The sequence below is a fragment of the Poecilia mexicana genome, unplaced genomic scaffold, assembly GCF_051168715.1.
Source record: "Poecilia mexicana isolate PSO_F unplaced genomic scaffold, ASM5116871v1 scaffold_13, whole genome shotgun sequence".
Classification (NCBI taxonomy): Eukaryota; Metazoa; Chordata; class Actinopteri; order Cyprinodontiformes; family Poeciliidae; genus Poecilia; species Poecilia mexicana.
Window position 1 is genome coordinate 6969465 of NW_028263382.1, and position 22523 is coordinate 6991987.

At 36.4% G+C, this 22523-nt stretch overlaps 1 protein-coding gene across 1 annotated transcript; it reads left to right on the forward strand.

Moving 5' to 3' along the window:
* The first annotated feature begins 2004 nt into the window (after positions 1-2004).
* Positions 2005-16626, forward strand: bbc3 (BCL2 binding component 3). The gene is made up of 4 exons (XM_015013093.2): positions 2005-2452; positions 3895-4219; positions 11040-11248; positions 14093-16626. Exons 2-4 carry the CDS (start codon positions 3907-3909, stop codon positions 14186-14188), a joined length of 618 nt encoding a protein of 205 aa, XP_014868579.2. The 5' UTR covers positions 2005-2452; positions 3895-3906; the 3' UTR covers positions 14189-16626.
* Positions 16627-22523: the final 5897 nt, after the last annotated feature.

Below are 22523 nucleotides of genomic sequence, written 5' to 3' on the forward strand. Positions count from 1 at the left end.
TGGCAACAAGGTGTAGTTTTTACACCTGGGGGCAGCTGATTAACATAACTAAAGCTCAGATAAAACCTGAACAATGACTCTAAATCCAGGAGAAGTTGAAAAGGTTTTCTAACCAAATGGCCAGACATAGATTTAAAGAGGAGCAGCAAAAGCAAAGGAGGTGGATAAGCAATGCTAGCAACAACCTGACATACTGTGAAATTCTGTCTCTGTTGACAATCATGAGATTGTAACATATAAACATCAGTCTTCAGTCAGAGGCTTCTTCAGGTTTGTTGCTATACTGACTGCTACTGGAGATCTTTGTATATAATGTGAGTTATGACAACATTTATTTTCCCTTTGGGGAATTTAAATTTAAAACCTCTCAGAATCAGTTTCAAATATTAACTTTTAAGACAGAATATAATAATTTAAGAATAAACATGTTTGCAAAGCTGCATCTAAATGACGAAGCACAAAACTTATTGATTAATCTGTATTTATTCTGTACAAATAATGATGTAAAATCCACATTCAGAACTGAAAATGACCAAAACATAGATTCATTTGAGTCTTACTGACAAAAAAGTGTTGGAATATATTTGCATAAATCATTAACCAATACAAATCAACACAAGAAGAGCTGATAACACTTTCAGTGAAGTGTTTACTGAGCCTGGCTCATCCTCTCCTCACACAAACTTTACAGCTGCTGAAAATGTGTGTAAAACTGAGAGGAAATTAGGTTGGTGGAAGAAAGGAGGGGTTTGTTTTCACTGGGGTGTGGGTGGTGTGTGTGCAGGGCTGTGATGAGGAAATACCCCACAACTTTACTCTGGTGGAGAAAAGGAGGGGGAAGATTCATCACGAGATTAATAAAAGATTAATTTATTGGCTGCTGACGTACAAAATTATGAAAATCAAACATTTTCAACCAGTTTTTGTTAAAATTGTCTGTGAGAGTGAGAGAAAGGAAAGGAGAGACAGCAGCATCCTGCGTCGGAGCATGTCAGCACTTGTTATGAATGAGAACCGGAAGTTAGATCACATCACTTCACAGTAAAAGCGTCTGCACTTAGACAATAGCATGAAACTTTGTTGCTGAGTAATAAATAAATTGGCCTAATTCTCTCCTCATAGTTTTTCTTCTTGAATATAGATGAAATTTTGCTTTTATGAGACTTTTCGCAATTTTTTAACGCTTTAATCCTTATGTTTTTGGTTTACAAAATTTTGCTTCAGCATAGCAAAAATGTGAAAATGTATGTTTAAAAACAGGAACGGAGTGTTCATACATTTTCTGTCATTTTTATTCAGCCTTTAATAACTGGAACTTACAGTGTACTATTAGTAGATGCTGTAAAAAGTGTTTTATTGCAATTAATTCAAACTTCAATGTCTTTTTACACACCACTCTCTAAGAATACACATTCTAATTAATTAAGAAATTAAAAAAAATATTGGTTTGGGCATAAGTGAAGACTTACAATCAGTTATTCAAAGTAAATTTACAGGTTAAACATATAATTAATTACTTATGATGCCAAACTCTACATGTTTAGAAGTAATCAAACAGCAATAAATTGATTAATGGATTTTTTTTAAATACATATTTAAACAAAACAACATAAACAAATACATAAATAAATATCCTCATTATAGAATTGCAACCGATCTTGGTCAAAAGTAGGCGTAATAAAAGGAAAACAAAAATAAATATACAAATCACTTTAATTTCAATTTAGATTCAAACGCATAAAGAACAAAAATGAGGAAAAAAATCCCCAGTAGAAATCAGAGTGAAACATAAAAAAACAGAAAGAGGAGAAAAAAAATCTATATCGTCCTTAACATGTTTGAAATTGAGTGATAAATAAATAAATAAATAAACTTATTCAACTGTAATAATTCATTTAGGATTAAACATTATATTTAAGACCAGTTTAATCTATTTTTAAAATAGATGATTAGCACTGACTACTTAAAATAAATTTAAAATCAGCAGATAAGTCAATATAAATAAATAAAGTGAGGTATTTAGTTATTATATGTGGTCTGTTTCGCTTCAGTTAGCCTCTGCTAGCTAGCATCGGCTACTACCTACTAGACGAAAGCGTTTTATTTTGATAGGGTGAAAGTGGAAGCAGTTCGCGGCGCCGCCGTTGTTTTCTATTTTGACAGGAGCCATAAAGCGGTGGAGCAGCAAACCCAAAGATCAGACCGATCTCAGCGCTGAACGCACCGGTATCTCTCCGCGTCTGGATGGGCCAACCGACCTCGAAACACCCGCCATCCCGGAGCTCCTGACACGGAATGACGGCTCGGTTTCCCGCCAGCAGCCTGGACTCTACTTCCATGTTGTGATCTGAATCCTGGACTGGATCTTCTGGAACATTCAGTTCTCTCGAATGTCCACCTTTTCCGCACCGCAACATCCGCAGACCGCATCAACACGGATCCCGTTCAGCAAGTAAGTAGACGGATGGAGGCTGAAGTTGAGACTCTGACAGCGCAATGTTGCGTCATCTCTGCAGCCGTTCGAAGAAAAAGCGCCGTAGCCTTAATCTGATTTAATATTAATCTAATTATTCTTCTGAATAATCAATCTGGAGATCCATACATTAAAATCAGGTTTGCTGCTGGTCAGTGCGCTGATGATGCCGTCGCTTTGTCAGACATGCCCAGGCATGTCGGGTCAGGAAAGGGACAAAAACTTCTAAATATGCGCCGTTCAAAAATAAATATTTGCAATTAAACTGCACGTGAAAGTAGTAAATATACATATACAATAATCAAATAAAATGTCATTTTGAAAAATGTTGTTTTTTTTTAATAAACTGTTTTAGTTAACAAAACATAAATTTTACATTTCATAGCAGTTTTTTCAGCTTCAGAAATAATAAAAATATTAATTTATGAGTTTTTCCCCTTTAATCAACCTGTGCGTGCACCCTCGTGCACGGATTTGTTTACAAACACAGGTCTCGTGCTCAGGCATACGGCGCATCTGCTGCCACCTGGTGGCGAACTGTTGAATTGACGTTAGCAGGTGAAACTGAAGGGAAAATGAATCTAAAAATAGACAAGTGAGTTTAACTCTCACTTCTAACATATTTATGATTCAGTTTTGTTTTTAATCATAGTATTAATTTATTCTACAATTTTAACTAACAATTAGGTTTTTTAATATTTTTTACTTTCTAATTAACGTTCAGCTTATTTTCACTTCAGTTTGTTAGCTTAATGTTTTTCTACTTATATTTTAGCTCTGTATTTTGTTTATTTTTCTCAATTAAATTAATTAATTTATGGACATTGTCAGCTAAATTAGCCTTTGGCTAAATGCCCCGTTGAACTTATGTTTCATTATTTGTGCATTTTGCATGTTATATACCAGATATATGCTATTTATTAACTGCAGATGTGCTTAATATTTTTATTCATAAAAAAAGATTTGTCAAGTAAGTTATTAGTGTAAAATTAAAAAATCAGTTGGTCTGATAAGCTATTCTAAAAGAACTCTCTGGGTCTAACGATAGGCTTTGAAAGGAAATTTTGTTTTGCTGAAACTTCATAATCCATTTTATTTATTGCTTTGTTTGTTTATTTAAAATATTATCCAGTTACCAGTGTTAAGTGTACCTTAGAAATGAAAGTTTTTATTGCTTTTTGAGAAGATATGCTTGCATTATTATGCTTTTATCATTATATTAGTTCAAAATGATCTGAAAACAATAATATTTGCATGTGTCACAGTAATTTCTGTGACAATTTATTGGCCAGCAAAATTTGTTATGGTGACAGGCCAATTCTACACAACCAGAGTAGACCAGATACATTTCAACCTGAGTCATCAGTTAGTGTTAGCAGCTGGTGTAAAATGTGCATTTTTGTCTTTTCTGGACAATTTAGGCTCCCGTTGAGATGGCCCGAGCAGAAACCATCGAGACTGTTGGGGAAAATGGAGGCGGACGAAACGGCCCGCTGTCTCTGCACAATACCTGCTGCATGGAGCTACCCCAACCACTCCACACCCGGCCAGGCCCGCGGACTGAACCCAGTGTCCACAACACCTCCCCACACAGGGAACCACTACCGGGCCTGTACCTGCCAAACCAGCTGCCTTACTCCCACCCAGAGGGCCACCAGCAGCCACCAGCGTTATCGCAGACTCCTTCCTGTCGTCTGGAAACCAGCCGGAGAACAGCTAGTCGTGATTCATCGCAAGAAGAACCGGGTAAGAAACTGGTAATTACTCCAAACAACAAAAACCACATCTGTCAGGTTTGTTCAGGCTAGAAAAGTGTTTAAAAAAGAGATGGTCAGAACTCAATAAATCAATAACTATGTATATCGCCATAGAAATATGATCAATATCAATTGATAATACATCAGATAGAACAGATGTAGGCAGAGGAAAGACATTAGCTGCTCAACTTCTCACCGCTAGCTAAGCTAGGTTGGTGGAATCAGCTAAGTCTCTCGCTCTTTGGTTGCCTAGCAACAACCTGCTGAGTAACTTACAGCAGCAGTTTAAGGTTTTGCCTCATAACTGCTTAAAAATACAAAAACGACGATATGGAGTGAAAACTGGATAAAACAGGAAACATCACACCCCCAGTTTGGCTGTATTTTAAATATTTGAAACAAAAAAACTAATCAATAATGATCATTCAACTGAAACGAACACTGTATTGTGTTCCAATTTTCAGCCATATTGTCCAGCCCTAAACAGAACCGAAACCAATAATGGTAATTACATCTGTAATAAGCTGTTGTCATATCTGAAGTATGTGGATTAGCTTTGACAAACAGGAAAGGCAGGAAAGTGAAACTGGTTTCAAAGCATGCTGTTTATGCTTGAAAGTGGGGATGTGTAGAGTAGTTACGAGCAGTCAGTAGTAGTAGGTATGTTGATATGACTTAAAGTTTTATGATGATATTTTGTGGTTCTATTATAACTAGGCTTGTTGCAATAAGCAATAAATCAATTAATCGCACGATAAATTAAAACAAACTCAATAATTTCCATTTGCACTATTGGTTGTTTTCTCTTTTTTCTCTTTCTACCAAAAAGTGGACAATAAAAGTCTTCAGTCTGGTGTTTTTATCTCAACTAGCTCTTGTTTTGAAGGACAATCTTGTTTACAGAGACTCCTTAATTAATTTTATTGGTTGTTTCTGTTGTTTTATTTGTTTGGGATATTTAAAATGTCTTCCATTTAAATGTTTTAAATGTTCATTAGAATCTAAAGTTTATTGATCTTTGAGAATGTGCTCTTGCTTTATTATTACCATATTATTACCAATATATTACTTGGAAATGGTCTCAAAACAACAATATTTTCGTTTGTCGCAGTAACTTCTAGGGCAATTTATTGTTCAGGAAAATGTGTTATTCTGACAGCCCTAATTATGATAATGATAAAAGTGATAAGAACTAATTATTAAATTTTTTTAGATAACTGTTTGGCTGTGACTGCATGGCACATCATTCATAGTCCCATAAACACAAATAATGGTCTTGAAAAACACTCCCAACTGTAATACACTTCACAGTGATAGTGGCTGCATTTCATTAGAAATGTGCACAAAACGTTGACGATATATTACAAATGTTGCAAAAACTAAATTTTCCAACTGCGGTGTTTCTATTGAATAAGAAATGCAATTATAATCACTTGTGAATAAGATTTTTTATGTGATAATTAAAAAGATACTGCCCCATCATTCTTATACCACTTCCTGTCGCCTTCTTCTTCGTGGTTTCCGCCAGTAGTAACATCCTGTTGTTGATCATGTGACTCGTGTTTCCATTGCAGTTTTGCAGAATAAACCGTTTCAAAACCACTTCCTTCTAACGCTAAAACTTTCGTGACCAGTGAGTTTTTTCTAAACTGGTTTCCATTAAGCAAATTTATTTTCAAAATGTGAAACTGCACAATTATGTGGTCAATGGAAACAAACTGTTCTAACACATGTCAGATTAATATCTTTACTCCCTCCATAAAGGTTAGTCTCTGAAGTAAAATCGCTGCAAATATTAACTACTTCACAGAAACCCAAACAACTCTCCCTTTAAGTGTTACCTTTGACCTCACAGCCGAGACTAAATGGTAATAAAAGGTGAACACTGTTATAAAACAGTGGGAAAAATCAGGCGTGACTGAAGCAGAGGACAGTTTGACTTTTGGACCTCCACCCTAAAGTAAATATGAGTGTTATCAGTTAGCAGGACCGTATCGGTTATGTGGGAGTCGCACTCGAGGGTTTGTTTGGGTTGGATGATGATGATGATGATGATGATGATGATGATGAACTGTCTTGCAGTTAGTTGTCGGAGGACAAACACTGCAAAAACACAAAATCTTACCTGGTATTTTTTATTTGGTTTTCAGGGAAAATAAAACTTAAAAGTAACTTTCACAAAAAAGGAGCTTATTCTGAGTCAATAATGCCATAATAGTGATTAAAAAGTACAAGTTTCACTGGCAGACTATTTAATTTAGAAAATGGGAAAAATTTGAAATAATCTTCAAGTGTAGCAAGTACTTTTTCATTAATAATAAAGATTTATAGATTTGAAACAAGCTCCCACATCTTACTGAAGTTAGTCGTGTCTTTTTTAAAGTGTAATATATATCTGCACTTGAAATTAGATTAAAATACTTGGTAAGATTTTGTGGTTTTGCAGTGTACTGAAGTAATTAGTAGCATAAAAGACCCAATGTTTTGAAGTGAACATTCATTTTAATAACAAAAGCTAAAATCTCAGAATCGGGTGGTGTGGTGGCGCAGGGGCAAAGCGCAGCCCACGTATTGAGGCCTTGGTCCTCGTGGCGGTGGTCGCGGGTTCGGTTCCCGGCCTGGTGACATTTGCCGCATGTCTTCCCCTTCTCTTGTTGTCCTATTTCCTGTCGAACTACTTTCAGATGAAGGCCACTAGAGCCAACAAAACCTTTAAAAAATCTCAGAATCAAACACTTCATATAAACCTTTTTCCATTTTTAGGAACAAAATCTACATGCAAAATGTCTTTGGGCACAAAAATACAAAACACTGCAAAAACACAAAATCTAACCAACTGTTTTAGATTTTTGGTCTAGTTTCTATTGGAAATATCTTAGCACACCTGAAATAAGACTAAACTAATTTATCAGTTGCTTTTCAGCAAATAGGAGCTTCTTTTACTGAAAACATTCTAGTTAAACTGGCAGATTATTTCACTTATGACATTTTTCTTATAAGTGAAATAATCTGCCAGTGTAAATAGAATGGGGTTGCTAGGTGACGGCCTGGGTTTAGCTGTGGTTGCTAGGTAACGACTCAGTGCCCACTGATTATGAAATAAGTGAAATAATCTTCCAGTGGAACTAGAACTTTTTCCACCAATGTTAAGGAATTATTGACCTAAAACAAGCTCCTCTGTTGTTGAAAAGTTACTTGTTAGTTTTGTCTTAATTCAAGTGAGCCAAGATATTTGCACTAGAAAGTAGATTAAAATACTTGGTAAGATTTTGTGTTTTTACAGTGCATGTGCAGAATGGACAGCCATTACGAAGCTACAGACCAGTTTGGTTTGCATGACAGCATGCGTCAGGCGTGAGGACTGATGTGTGCAGTTGGTAATTAAAATGTCAATAATCTGAAGGGAAACTTTCATTTGGCTGTGGTGGGAAAAGGACGGTTGGTGTCTGGTTGGCTCAGCGCCTTGGTGCAGGGAGAGATTTTTAACTATGTAAAGGGAGAGTGAGCACCGCCTCCCTCAGCTGTGGGTCAGCTGTGCAGAGAGGCATGTTCAGACTTGTCCTGTGCAACCTGACAGGAGTAAAGTAATCTGCTACACTTTCTTGAGCTTCAGCAAGTCAACTAGTCAGACTGCATTTCTCCAACCAATCAGGCTCAGAAAAGTTATCAGAGAATACAATAATGGAAGGTATCTTATAATTTGTGTTCAAATGTGTGAGTAAATCTAGTTTATTTTTTAATTATTTTTTTTAATGTCAAAGATTTTGTTTAAAGAAAGAACAGTATTCTGTTGTTTTCTGTTTTTGCTGTTAGAAAAATGGGAAATATTACTACCAGTACTTGAATTTGTGTTGCCACACTGCAAAAACACAAATGTTTCCAAATATTCTTGGTCTAGTTTCTAGTGTAAGTATCGTAGCACACTAAAAATAAGATCAAATGTACAAGTAACTTTTCTTAATTCCTCAATGTTGATGAAAAAGTTGCAGCTCCATTGGCAGATTATTTCCCTTAACATGGGAAAAATGTCTTTAAAAATATACATTTTCATCACTGCTTAATCAGCTTAGAGTGATAATGAAACAATGTGGAGTCTACCAAAACAGTCAAACTCACTGATTAACAGCTTTAATGCTAATCAATCAGCTGCTAAAGTTAGCATGCTAACACTAACGTTCTCCATTTATGTAGTCAAGGCTACAACTGTAAAACATCTGTTTGTACAAGATGGTGTAAATCCTCGATATGTTGGTATAAGTGAAGCTGAAGTCTTAATTATGTAACTGAATAAAGTACAACAAGGAATTTAAGGGATTAATCCACATTTGTGCATTGAAATCTGCCATCAGTTTGATGAAGATTAAATATTATATCAGAAAGTTTTCAACCGAAAATAGGAAAATTATTCTGTTATTGCTTCTGGTGGTTCCACATTCTGTTGGTGTTTCATTTATTAGATTTTTAACTGAGTCCACATAATAAAACAAGCAGTCCCCCATATACTTTCTTCTCTATTTTTTGTATCATTTTGTTTTTTTGTCGTTGAGCCCCACCCAGCAGTCATCCCGCCCCTCATGTGTCTCTTATCTGACTGGTCCGGGGGTCTCTGAGTCCTCTTGTCGCTCCATCAAGCAGTCATGTTCATCCTAATCCCCGCCTCTTTTCCTCTAATTCATCCTATCACAGCTCAGCCCCCCTGCGCTCTCCTCCAATTACACGCAGACATCGCTGTGAGTCAGAGTTGCCTTGGCAACAGGCCAGGGTTTTCCTGTTTATTTGGGGTTTTATTTGCCTCTGCTCTCTTTTTTGTTCCTCCTTCGTCTCCCTGGATCGTTTTTTATCTTCCCAGCAAAGCAGATGACGTCTTTAAAACAAAAAAACATAAAAAGGAAGCAAAGGTTGGACAAAGTAAAAAAATGATGCTGGGGATCCAAATGTACAGAGAGTATTTGGTTTGGGGCGACTGCTGATCAAAAACAAAAATCTTAAGAAGCTGGATGTGAAAGAAATACAAATTTGGAAAATAAAACCTCTAAAGTAGAAACAAGAAGTAAAATAGTATAATTGGGGTAGGCCTGTCACAATGCCAAATTTTAATGGAACATAAATTTGGGCTGCAACTAACGATTATTTCTGATGATTAATCAATTAATCGGATAAAAAATATTCTGCATATTTTTAATTCAACCACTGAAGCCTTTTTATACAATGTTAGAAGATGCAAAGAAACTAGTCAAGTACTTTTTAAAAAAGAAAATGAACATGTTATTGGCTGAAATGCAGAAACAAAACATTCCTTTAGAGAATTTGAAGCAGGTGAAGCTAAAACTGACACTTATGGTATTTTTTTATCTTAAGTGCAAAAATGTAGATATTTTTGTACAGTTTTAGTTTAGTTACTGCTCTGACTGTGTTCTTCTCTAATCAGTTTTTTTGTTTGTTTTCTCCAGTTAATGATTAATTAATAATTAAATTAGTTGACAATTATTCCAATAATTGATTAATCAGATTAATCATTTCAGCTCTGGATAAATTGTCCAAGAAATTCCTGCAACAAACAATAACATTGTCATTTTGAGACCATTTGAAACTAATATAATAATGATAATTACATAAATGCAGGTACAGCCTCTCAGAAACAAAAACGTTTCACACTGGAACTGGAAAACATTTTAAATATGAAACAAACAAACAGTCAAAACAACAATGATAAAAAAGTTATTATGAAGTTTCAGTAACCAAAATTGCATTAAAGAAATAATAATAATAATAATAATCCAGCTTTGACAGGGAAAACAGGCAAAAGTGGCAGGCAGTGCAAACTAAATATTTTGCAACAACTATTGTTCAAATGGAAATTATTGTGTTCATTTAAATTTATCCTATGATTAACTGATTTATTGTTTATGGTAATAGGCTTAGTTTGGGGTCAATAAAAATGTTTAAAATAATAAAACATGGAACATTTAAAAGAGAAAACATAAGTAAACACGGTTTCATGTGTTGCTTGGTTGTGTTGCTTAATTACTGTCCTGGAAAATGGCCGTCAAAGTAGCATAAAAAAGATATTTCCTCTTACAAATCTACATTTCCTCCAACAGGTTTGTTTATGTGGCCAGACAAAAGGTTCAGAAACCTGTTAAATAAACAAATACAACAAAAACACACAAATAGCAGAAGTTAACAAACCAGACTTATTAAGCAGATTAAAAGATTACGCTCCCAAATTCCATGAAGAGGAAAATAAGTCACCGCCAGGCTCCTTAAGGGCTGTTTGTGGATTTCTGAGAACTAAACAAACCCACAGGGAATAAACATGAATCAGCTGTTGAGCCCCAACAGTCGCTCTGTTTTGTATCTGCCTCATATTTCAGTCCCATTTGAATATACAGTATGATGCAAATCACTACCAATGTAACGATTAATCAGATACATCGCGATTAATTGATTATTGAAGTAATCGTGAACTAATCGATTAGTTGTCACAATAATTGATAGAATAAAGTTATTACTAAAATTGCAGCGCTGGTAATACTTCAACTTTGTTTTTTTAATGAACAAAGATGACTTATATTTTGTCTTAAAGTTGACTTGAATTCAAAGTCACAATAAATAAAAGCTGCAAAATATGTCAACCAAGATGGCCGCCCTGACATCACTATGGAAACCAAAGGATTCCTTTTTCAGACTTTTCAAAAAATGAAATCTTCATAAAACCAAAAATTTGATAAAACTGGCCAGCTGCGGTGTTCCAGTTTATCATCTACAGTTCACGAAGAGCATTTCTAAATATGTCTGATTCTCCACAGATTCGAACAAAGAAGAGCACCAGGACGCCTCCAGGCGGCAGGGTCCTCTCCCCGACCTGCTTCCCCAGAACGAGCACTCATCCTGGGACTCGCCGCCCCAGCAGCTGGGCGTCGGCGGAGAGGCGGCGCAGCAGCTGGACGTGATCAGGGTGGCCGGCCAGCTCAGGATGATTGGGGACCAATTCAACGCCATGATCCTCCACAGAGCGGTAGGTCAACCCAGAATATGAGCGTAAAGTTTTCTTATTGCTCTTGAACGCACCACGGTTGATTTTTTCTTTCATGCAAACAGACAAATATCTCAACAGGCTAGTTTGTCTCTGCTTGGGTAAAGTGAGTTTGTGTTCCTGTTTCTATGGAAACAGATTTGTGAGAGTGAATCAGTTTCTTTTGCTCGGTGTTTTATCTTTTATTCCTTGTTTTGTTCCACAAAAATCCATGAAAATGCTTGAATTTCAAAAAGGTGTTTTCAAAGTTTAGAAAGTGCTGAATATTCAAACTACACAGTTTTCTAATAAAAGGAAAATATTAATTACGCCTAATAAAAAGATACAAAATAAAATTTTCTCTCATCGTCTCATGTTAAACTAAACTTTTTTTAGACTAGTTATAATAACTAATGTTATTCTATTTGCCAAGCGACAGAAAGCAGAACAATATTAGGGATTTTGTTGTTAACTTTATATTTTGTGTTTAAGCATTTAATTTGAGCAGGAAGGTAATTTACCTTAACATGATTTATTTGTATTGTTTCGATTTTCTGAATATTTATTATAACTAATGGCTCAATGACTTATTAATTATCTTATATTTTAGGACGATATAACTGAAAACTTATCTCACTATAAGTGCTTCATATCAGTCTATCAATAATTATTGATTCATTTTTTGTTTTAAATATCTAAAATGTTGTCAAACTGGTTTCGTGATCTTTCCATGAAGTTTTTACTTTGTGTTTTTTTAAGCAGTTAGGAGGCGCAGTTACTCAGCAGGTCGTTGCTAGGCAACCGACGTTGCCTAGGGGGGAACTTGAAACTTCTTGCTCCCCAGCCAATGGTTGCTAGGTAACCAAAGAGCGAGTGAGTTAGTAGACTCCACCAACCAAGTTTAGTTAACCATGAGAGGTTGAGCAGCTAAAGCTTTTCCTCTGCATTCATACTGATTATTGAATATTCTACCAGATGTATTATCCATTGATATTGATTAAGTCTCTATTGCAATATATATTTTTATTGATTTCTTGTTATTTTAAACATCATTATGGAAATTGGTGGATTTTCTTTTGTTGTATTAGTGTTTTGTTCACAGACCAATCTGGCATTTTGGTTTTTCAAACATAACATTTTGCTATATCTTAGTTTCCTAGAATTCTATCAAAAGACTATTAACAACAGTAATAAATTAAGGCACATAATAGTGATTTGAAATAGTCTTTTTGTGGTTATTTTGTATTGTCTTTATCTCTAAAGTCTTGCTGGAAAAGTTTGACATCTTACATTGAAAATGCTTGAATTGTAAAAGTGTTAAAAACCTGGAAAATCTTCAAATTTGCCTTCCTGTTCTATCTGCTTTGCTTTCCCTCTTTTTGTTTTCTTTATTTGCATCATTCTCAGTAACTTCATTCTCCTTGCAAAACAACCAACAATTAACTTTTGTCACAACAGAATGCAATTTTAAGCAGGTTTTATGGTAAAGCTAAAACCTTTAGCTTTACCAGGTTTTATGGTAAAGCTAAAGGCAGTAGTGTAGCAGTCACTGCTTTCCCTCAGGATGCCTGTCCTGTCTGTTATTTCCTTATCGCTCTCCTCCCTCCCTCTCTTTTCTTGCTGTTTTCGATCGCGTGAGGAGTTGCCGCTCGCCCCCCTCCTCCTCCCGCCTTGTGCACATAAACAAAGCTGACGTCATCCTCGCTCGGCTCTCGCTTCACCCGCCGCGCCCGGCTCGTCTCTCTCGCTCTGTCTGCTGTGGAAAATAATGAAAACCTGTGTGCAGCTTTTTTTCTTTTTTCTAAACGAGCGGCTTGAAAGAAAAGAAAGGAGTCTGTTAGCAGGGCGGTCAAACCTGCTCTGCTCCATCTCCAGACCCAGGTTCAACCAGCTCATTTAGTATCAAACTTACCAGTTCATACCCAAACTGGTAAGTTTCATACCAGTTTGGGTAACTTATCCATTGTTTCATACCCAACCAGCTCATTTGTTGCTGCAAAGTCCACAGAAACATGTAAACAAACAAAGCCATCATAAATCCTGCAGTTGTTTTTCTGCTCTGTCCCAGATCCCCAACATAAAGTTTCTCAAGAAAAGTCTTGTTGGTTTTCTCAGTAAAGAATTGGAAGCAAATTTGACCTTTTGTGACAGAATGAGCCTAAAGATTAGACTTCAAACGTAAAGATAAAACTGGTTTCCCTTTAATTTTAGAGTCAATTTCATAAAAAATGTGACTGACTGAATGGAAAGTTTAAAGGACTATTTCAGTGCACTATGTTTAATTGGGTTGGTTTGATCAGTTTAATAAAGATTTTCAGGTCTACTTTCACTGAACTTATGTTGAATTTATGTTTCATTATTTGTGCATTTTGCATGTAATATACCAGATATATGCTATTTATTAACTGCAGATGTGCTACTTTCAACAACATGAAATGATCAGATATGATCAGCCCTCCACACCAAGGAAATGCAAAAGCAGCTGGTAATGACACAGTGGAGGTCGATTTAAAAACCTGCTGGTTTCTCAGTGGCTGTGTCTTTTTAGGTGACAGGCCAGCAATGCAGGGGAAGGGCAGCAGCTTTAAAATGGAGGGCACACTTCTGCTAATGCGCCAATAGCGGAGTTAATTTTTTGTTTAGCACTAAAAGTCAGAAATTTGATGATATATCAGACTTAAATAAAAAGTGTCTGTATTTGTGAAACTCACCCTGTATTTACTGGGTATCAGGTATGTAGCAAGTAAAAAGCAGCTTGTGATTATCTCCATGTAACTGCATAAATTTGTATCAGCGTTCTATTTTTCTAGGGTGTGTTTTCTGACTTTACATCTCTCTGTCTCGCAGCACATCGCCCCCCAGTGGCAGGACTGGAGAGAGGTCTGCCTGGGACTCCTGGACTTTATCGCCCAATCGCTCAGCACTCTCTACCGGCTGACGTAGAGCTACGATCCGGACCTTTTCCTGCCATCTGGGCCGAAACGTTCTGTTGCTAATGGGTCGCCGGACTGTCAATCACCTCATGGATCAGATTGGCCCGTCAGAACCGGACCTCTCCCGTCAGTCAGCGCTGCTGCACACTGCAGCCGCTGGACTGGGCGGATGAACTTGTTGTTTATTTTGTAAAATATATATATATATTTGTTTTTGTCCTGTCTCGGGGGGCCAGGTCTTTGTGAAATAGCTGGAGACTTGGGCCAAACTTTGTTTTCTGTGGTGCTGAGAACATTCACTGAATAAACACAAAATTCTACTGAGTATTTTCATGTAAACATCGTAGCATACTTCAAATAAGACAAGACTAACTTACAAGTAACTTTTCTACAACATATAGGAACTTGTTTTAAATCAGTATTTCCTCAATATTGATTTTAAAAAGTACTAGTTTCTCTCGCAGATTATTGGACTTGTATCCAGACCAGTGGAACTAGAGCTGGGTTGCTAGGTAACGGAGTAGGCCTGGCTGGGGTTGCCAGGTAACGGTGCAGCGCTGTTGATTGAGAAATAATCTGCCAGTGGAACAAATACTTTTTCATCAACATTAAGGAATTACTGACTTAAAACATGTTTATTTTAAGTTAGTTTTGTCTTATTTCAAGTTTACTATTTGCAGTAGAAACTAGACTAAGATACTTGGCAAGATTTTGTGTTTTTGCAGAGTACTGGAGTAATTTGTAGCACGAAGGACCCAAAAACTTGAAGTATTCATTTTAATAAGTTATTCTTAAACAAACGTTGAAATCTCAGAATAAACCATTTTTCCAGTTTTTAGTAACAAAATCTACATTCAAAAATCCTTGAATACAAAAAGACATTCTTCAAATACATGTTTAAAACATGAAATCTTACCAAGTATTTCTGATTTTTGTTCTACTTTCTTGTGGAAATATTTTAGCACACAAAACTCACTTACAAGTAACGTTTTAGCCAGATGTAGGAGCTTGTTTTAAGTTAATAATTATTTAATATTGATTAAAAAAAGGTACAAGCTCCATTGGCAGATTTTCATTTATAACATGGGAAAAATATTTTGTCATAAGTGAAACTAGAACTTTTTCATCAATATTAAAGAATGAATTACTTACAACAAGCTCCTACGTCTTGCTGAAACATTACTTGTAAGTTAGTTTTGTCTAATTATATTTGCACTAGAAACTTGGTAATATTTTGTGTTTTTGCAGTGCAGCTGTGAATTCAGCCTTCACAAGCATTAAACTTCCCTTTAACTACGCCGTTTTTTACTCTGCAACCCGTGTTCTCATTAAAAAAAACAAAGAAACTGTGAAAGCGGACGCTGAGGTTGCATTTGCAGGGAATTTCTGGGTGCAAATCCACTTTGGGGCGAAGCACGGACCTGCTTCTCTTCGCCACTTCGACGTGCCTTCCTCCCTCCAGGTTCACCTCCAACACGACGACAATCAGCGTTGTGCTCGTTTTTTGCAGTCACCGAACCTGAGAGCAATTTGCATTAAACTAAAATGTCCCTCAGTTCTGGCTGGCAGGTTGTTTACAGTGTTCTTAGTCCCTCAATTTACTGTAAATAGTTTATTTTGAAGATGAATTTAAGTTATCCAAGAAGTAGATGGAATTTAAGATGACTTGTGTTGTTTTTTTTATTCCCAAGTGGATTTGAGAAGGTATTTAACGAGCAGCAGGAAGAAAATTTGAATTCTTGTAAACATGACCCCACTGTTTTTCTTTTTCTACTGTGTGAAGCCGAAGAGAAAATGTGTAATTTATTTTGGAAAAATCTGTAGCATTTTTATTTGTTTTCTATGATGATGTATTTATTTTTCTACCAACTGAGACTCAAAATGTTTGAGTTGCTGTCGCACACACTGGCGATGGAGAAATCACCTTTTGATTTGGAAAATTAGTTGCACAAAAATAAAACAAAACAGAAAAAGCTTTGACATTGGGACGTTCCAGCTTTGATGTGTGCTTTGAAAGGTACTGAAAAAGACAAAGAGGTAGAAATCAGGCGTCGCAGCTTTAAAAACGACTGAAAATAAATCAGGTTTTGCTGTAAATTGGACTTTCCAGTTCTGAACGGGTTAAAAAGTTTCATGTATGTACTGTAGCATACTCCAGATTCACGTTTACTGGAATATTTACACTTTTAATTCAGGAATATCCATCGTTTCTCACTCATTTGTTGGGTTTGTTAGATATGGACCAAGCCTGCTCTTTTCCTGAAATCAGATTTCATCATAAGACAGAAAAAAAAGAAAATGAGCACTTCTTGATTTGATACCGTTTATCCAACAGTGGAACAAACAAAGTTGTATTTTGCCGTTTTTCAGCTTTTTTCTATTGTAAAATTTCTACATGGATTTTGTACTTTTTCCTTTTTATACAGTAAAGATAAGAATTTTAAAAAATCTTGTTTGGTGTTTTTCTTTTAATCATAGTGGGGAGTTTTATATCAAGTTTATTTGTAAAGCACATTTCAGCAACAATGCAGCTCAAAATGCTTTATATCAAAAAACATAAAATAGTAACCAATTATGAAACAAGTAGTAAATATTACATTTTGTCAAACGCTCTCATCAAAAATAATCAAATACTTTGATCAATGTCCAGTTACTATGAATCGAATCAGCTCTAAATAGGTGGCGTTTTAGCCGTGTTTTAAAGCAACTCAGTGTCTTGGCTGTCATCCTGGAAGTTTGTTCCAGATTTGCGGTGCATAGAAGCTGAATGCTGCTTCTCCATGTTTGGTTTTTTAGGCAGACGTGTTAAGACACTGTGACTAAAGATAAATGCATGAATGAGTTTCTCTAGATCGTTCTTTCTGTAATCCTGGAAATGTTGTTCAGGTGACAGAAGGCCAACTTTGTAACCATTTTTATGTGTCTCTGAAGGTTCATGGTTTTCTATAATGTTCTTCATGTTATGCACCACCAACTCAGAGAGTCCAGAGTTGTCCCTAAAACAGAACCAGCCTTCTTTATCAGGTTGTTGAGCCTTTTTAGATGACGCTCTGAACAACAGATTTATAGAAGCTCTGCAGCATCTTGAGCATCAGTGGTTGGCTGGACGCTTACAGTCTGCGTTGTGGTCCACGTCCTGCTTTTAGAGCTGTCTCTGGTCCGCTTGGCGTTCACAAATACATTCAAACTGAACCAGAGTTCAATTCTACTCAAACAAGATCAAGGTTTGTAGGCAGACCAGAGTTAGCTTTTTTGGTCTGATTACACATGCACGCCTCCCCAAACGAGCTGGACTTTCTACACCAATGGACTGGAGTTTAATTAGGCTGGTTTAGTCCATTTTAATCCAACTCCAGTCCGTTTGTCTAGAAAGTCCAGTAAGCTTGGGGAAGTGTGAATGCGCAATCAAACTCTGGTCAACTAAACGTTTCTGTCGTTTAGCAGATTTGAGATTGCTCCAAAAGCAGGAAGTGGACTACAATGCAGGGCATTCTGGGTAAATACAACCAAAACAAATTTGCTAGCCTAGCACGTGGGAGTAATGGCTCATGTTCTTCAGCCAAAAACAAAAGAGAAATCCTACAGCCGCTAAAATCTGACGCTACTCCATTTTGTTTACATTTTATGAAATGAGCAAGGTTTTTGTTTTCTTCAGTGGTTTTGTTGCAGCGCCCCTACAGGTGAGGAGGGGAACATGTGGCTCAATTAGTTTGAATTGTTTGTGAGAAAGCGAACCGTAGCAGCTGGAAATGTAACAAATGTTGCCACTTTGGTTGCCAACAGGTGGAAAAACACCTTTAAAAAGTGTATGTAGATTTATTGGTGCTCACCTAAAAACCACACAATCTGGCTCCATGTTTACTGCTGAGAACCAAAACAAGACCTGAAATAAAACTGGTGGAGCGATTAGTCAGTTCGGAGCACCGCTGCTCATTTCCTGGGATTAGGAAAGGAGATTAATTACAAAATCTCTCCTTAAGCTCATCCTGCCTGCTTAATTACTCCTAAACTCTTTTCTGCTAGGAGACAAACTTGATCAGACATTAAACTTCAGGTTTCTTTAATTCAACCCAAGTCTCTCCCAGAATAGCCCTCATTCTCTGTTGTTTTCCAGTTATTATTTCTTCTGCTGTGAGTTTAATCCAATCAGATGCCCCTGCTGCGTGGTCACTCTCTCTTCCCGCTGCAGCCAATCAGAACGTTGGCTCTGCCCCGGGGAGCCGTGTGATTGGCTCATTCTGAGGTTTAACTGGGGATACTGGTTCCCAGAGCTGCCTGTTGACTCAGTAACAGGACCAGCCGGTGAATCACGGACCAGAAATAAAAATTGGAGTATCCTGTTTACAACCTGAAACAATCACTTTTTTCTAAAAATATTAGATCAAGAATTTGTTCTTTACTTCGTTTTATAGCCTCTACAGACGAGTGAATACTGTTTGCTTTTAGAGAAATATTAAGCTAGTTTTATTAGACAGGAATTGAAGTGAACAGGAGCAGAGGTCAACTCTGTCCTCATGTTAACACAGATAACATTAAAAAGCCCCTTTTGTGTGTTTTATCAACCACAAACCTCTGAGATGGAAAGTAAATAACAAAACTTTCCTAAGAGCAAAGCTCTGAGCCAATCAGATGAGCATGAGTAATGGAAAAAACTATCTTAGCTTTTAACCATAAACCTTTACTCTTCTTCCTCAAGTTTAAAGCACACTCTGCTTTGTACCGTTTTATTCTTTGCTCTTTTTGCAATAAAATCAAAAAGGAAAAAGTCAAAAGTGGTAAATGTACAGTTTAAAAAACCCCCAACATTTTGTGTAAAAGTGTAATATTTCTTACCAGTCATATCAGAAAGTTTAACAGCCATTTTACAAAGATTTACACTGTAAAACACATTTTACTTGGTGTTTTTCATCTAGTTTCTAATGCAAATCTCTTAGTTCACTTGAAATAAATCAAAACAACTGAAATTGTTGAAAGTAACTTTTCAGTTAGATATGCGAGTTTGTTTCACGTAAATAAAAAGTTCTAGTCATGAGTGAAATAATGTCCAAGTGGAACACACATTTTAACTTTTAATATGGCATCATGTAATTTAACACTTCAATGAGGCCAGTCTCAGTGCTGTGGTAACCATGGAAACCGAACTGAAAGACCTCAGAGCGACTGCTTAACAGCTGTTCTCATGTGACATCAAACTGTAACTGACAGACATTTTGGCAGGCAGTTGCTATGACAACAACAAGCAAGTCACAGGCTTAGAAACTGGCTCTCGCCTTGTTTCTATACAACTTATAAACAATATACGATTATGATTTTTGAGTGCTCTACCCACCTCTGTGTAATACTAATATAAATAAATTATAATTATTAGTACTTATATTAGCTAATGTAGCTTTTACCTACTAGCTATTACAAATCCGTTTAAACCCTGATTGCATGGAGTTCAGGCCGTGAAGCTCCTCCATGTTGTTCAGACTCTTCGTGTTCACCAAGTAGTGAACTACATGCCACAGTAGGAGATCGGCAGCAGTCCACATTGTCTGGCATGTTTTCATTATCCGTCTCATACGGGTCGATCCCAACAGCAGTCATTTTGTCGATATATTCAATAAACTTTACTTTCTGTTGGTCTGGAAGCCATGGTTCTTTCTGCTTTGTGCTGCACTGACCTACTAAGATGGCGAGGATCACTTCCGGTTCAGATTTGTGGGAACTATGTAATATTTTTGTTGATGAACTGAAGGTTGGAAGATGGCCTATAATTATGCAGCAGTGATTTGTCCAGATAGTCCTTTTTTAATCAATGGTTTGATAACTGCTGGGGGAAAACACCTGATGAGAGGGACAAGTTTACTATTTGAATCACACTGGATGCAATGACGAGGTCCGTCACCAGTACAAATTTCGCCCTTCAAATTATAATGAGGCTCAGAGTGGGAAAATAGAGAAAACCAGCAGTTGGGACTTTTGCATCAAAAAGGTCATGAGAACTACTTTATACTGTGTCAAATATTTGCAGATATTTTCAAAATGGTGGCTTTTCAATATTAAAGCACAGCATCACTTAAAAAATTTAGCTAGCAACACAATTCTCAAGCAAATGGAAATTATTGAACTCATTTTAATTTATTACGCGATTAGTTGATTTATTGCGACAGGCAGAACTTTCTTAATGAAGATTGTGGGCAGAATATCAATACAGCAGGAAGAGGAGCTTCACTGATTTAGAATTTCTTCTAAGCTTTTATAGATAAGTAGTTGAAGTTGAGTCATTTCCTCTGCATGGGCATAATATTGGATTTGGTGTGGAGAACCCCCTAGTTTTTTAATTTTTAGTCACTGCAACTTTGCATTGTTTTAATAAATAATGACACTTTAAGGCAAAGATGGCACTTTGAATTGACTTTTAATTTAACCATTAAAGCAACTTTTCATGAAAAGTGTCATTATTTACCTACACTTCATGACAACAGTCACAAACATTCATAAAGACTTCTTCATGTTCATAACAGGCGTTGTGTGGTGTTTATGACAGTGTCACAATCCTTCAAAAAGTGTTACTGACACAAATAACTCACAAGAAACTTTTCTGCAAGAATCATTGACTCTTTGTATGAGTCAATGATTTCTTAATATTGGTGAAAAAGGTCTAGTTCCACTGGTAGAATATTCCACTGCGCCGTTGCCTAGCAACCCCAGCCAAGCCCAGGCCGTAACCTAGCAACCCAGTTCTAGTCCCACTGGCAGATTATTTAATTTATGGGAAAAATGTCTTGTTATAAGTGAAATAATTTGCCAATAGAATTAGCAGTTTTCCACCAATATTAAGGAATTATTTACTTAAAACAAGAACCTCCTGAAAAGTTTCTTATTAGTTTTGTCTTATTTCACCTACACTAAGGCATTTGTGATACAAACTAGAATAAAATTACCTGGCAAGATTTCATGTTTTTGCAGTGTGGTCTTAAAAGTCGAGAAGGTGTCCGCCTCACTGACTAACACTGGGAGCTCCCATTCTACTTTTAGAATTTCTACTGACCAGCCCTTTATTAGATTTAGCTATGGGTACTAAGCACTTAAATGCTTAGAAAATATCTGCACAGTGTGATATGAACCTAAGTGGTGATCTTCAGGTTGTTTTGGAGTAATTTAGTCATTTGGTAAATGGCATCAGAGCTATGGCAGCAATCAGCTGCCTGGAGTTAATCTGCAACAACATGAGTGTCATTTTTTCCATTCAGACTCACGTTGTCAGGTTAAAGCAGGTTGAACTACCCAGGGGCCAAGGTGGGACCGTGGAGTTGAGGCGATAGGAAACGCTTCAGCTCAGACTTCACCCCAACCTGCAGAACCATGACCATCCACACACTGCACTGCAAAAACACTAAATCTTCAAGTAATTTTTCTCTAGTTTCATCTTAGTACACTTAAAATAAGACAAACCTGACTGACACTTTTTCTGTAAGAAATATGAGCTTGTTTCAAATAATTCCTTAATATTTATGGAAAACTGCTAGTTCTGCTGGCAGATTATTTCTCTTCCCATAAGTGAAATAATCTGCCAGGAGAACTAGAACTGAGTTGCTAGGTTACGGGCTGGACTTGGCTGGGGTTGCTAGGTAACAGCGCAGTGCAATATTCTACCAGCTGAACTAGCACTTCTTCATTACTTTTTCATTATTTACCCAACACAAACTCCTATATCTTACTGAAATATTACTTGTTAGTTTTGTCTTTTATCAAGTACACCAAGACATTTGCACAAAAAACTCCAAGAAAAATACATGGCAAGATTTAGTTTTTGCAGTGTACCCCCAGTATTTTAGTAAAATTTCTAGTACAAATGTCTTAATACAATTGAAATAATACAAAGCTAACAAGTAATTTTTCAGCAAGATATGTTACTTATGAGTTAGTTTTGCCTTATTTCAAGTGTACTAAGATATTTACAATAGAGTCTAGATAAAAATATGTGGTAAGAGTTTGTGTTTCTACAGTGTGGGTGTTTACATGTTACTACCAGATTCATTACTGATCAAAAGTGAGACAAAATCTAACGACATAAAAACAAATGCAATCAAAGATCAAGAAGCTTGTATATCCACCTTTATCAGTTACTCTCTGTTCGTTAATTTCTGCAGCACTTCAACAAAGCTGTTGAATTATGGTCCATTTGGTTTTCTCTAAGAAATGCTGTTGCGATTTATGGTAAAATTGATCTTCTTTGGTTCCGTCCATAAGTCTTGTGATCAAATTGCAAAACAAAAAACTAGTTTTATAGAAGTTCTCACAACTACTAACGATAAAAGTCCAAATTGTATTAAATAAGAAAAAAACAGGCAAACAGA

What these genes read in the sequence shown, in the direction of transcription:
- bbc3 (XM_015013093.2), top strand. Translation starts at nt 3,907, where the DNA reads ATGGCCCGAGCAGAAACCATCGAGACTGTTGGGGAAAATGGAGGCGGA. An exon ending in TTCATCGCAAGAAGAACCGG is followed by an intron (nt 4,220 to 11,039) that starts GTAAGAAACTGG and finishes GATTCTCCACAG; the next exon opens with ATTCGAACAAAGAAGAGCAC. An exon ending in CCATGATCCTCCACAGAGCG is followed by an intron (nt 11,249 to 14,092) that starts GTAGGTCAACCC and finishes TCTGTCTCGCAG; the next exon opens with CACATCGCCCCCCAGTGGCA.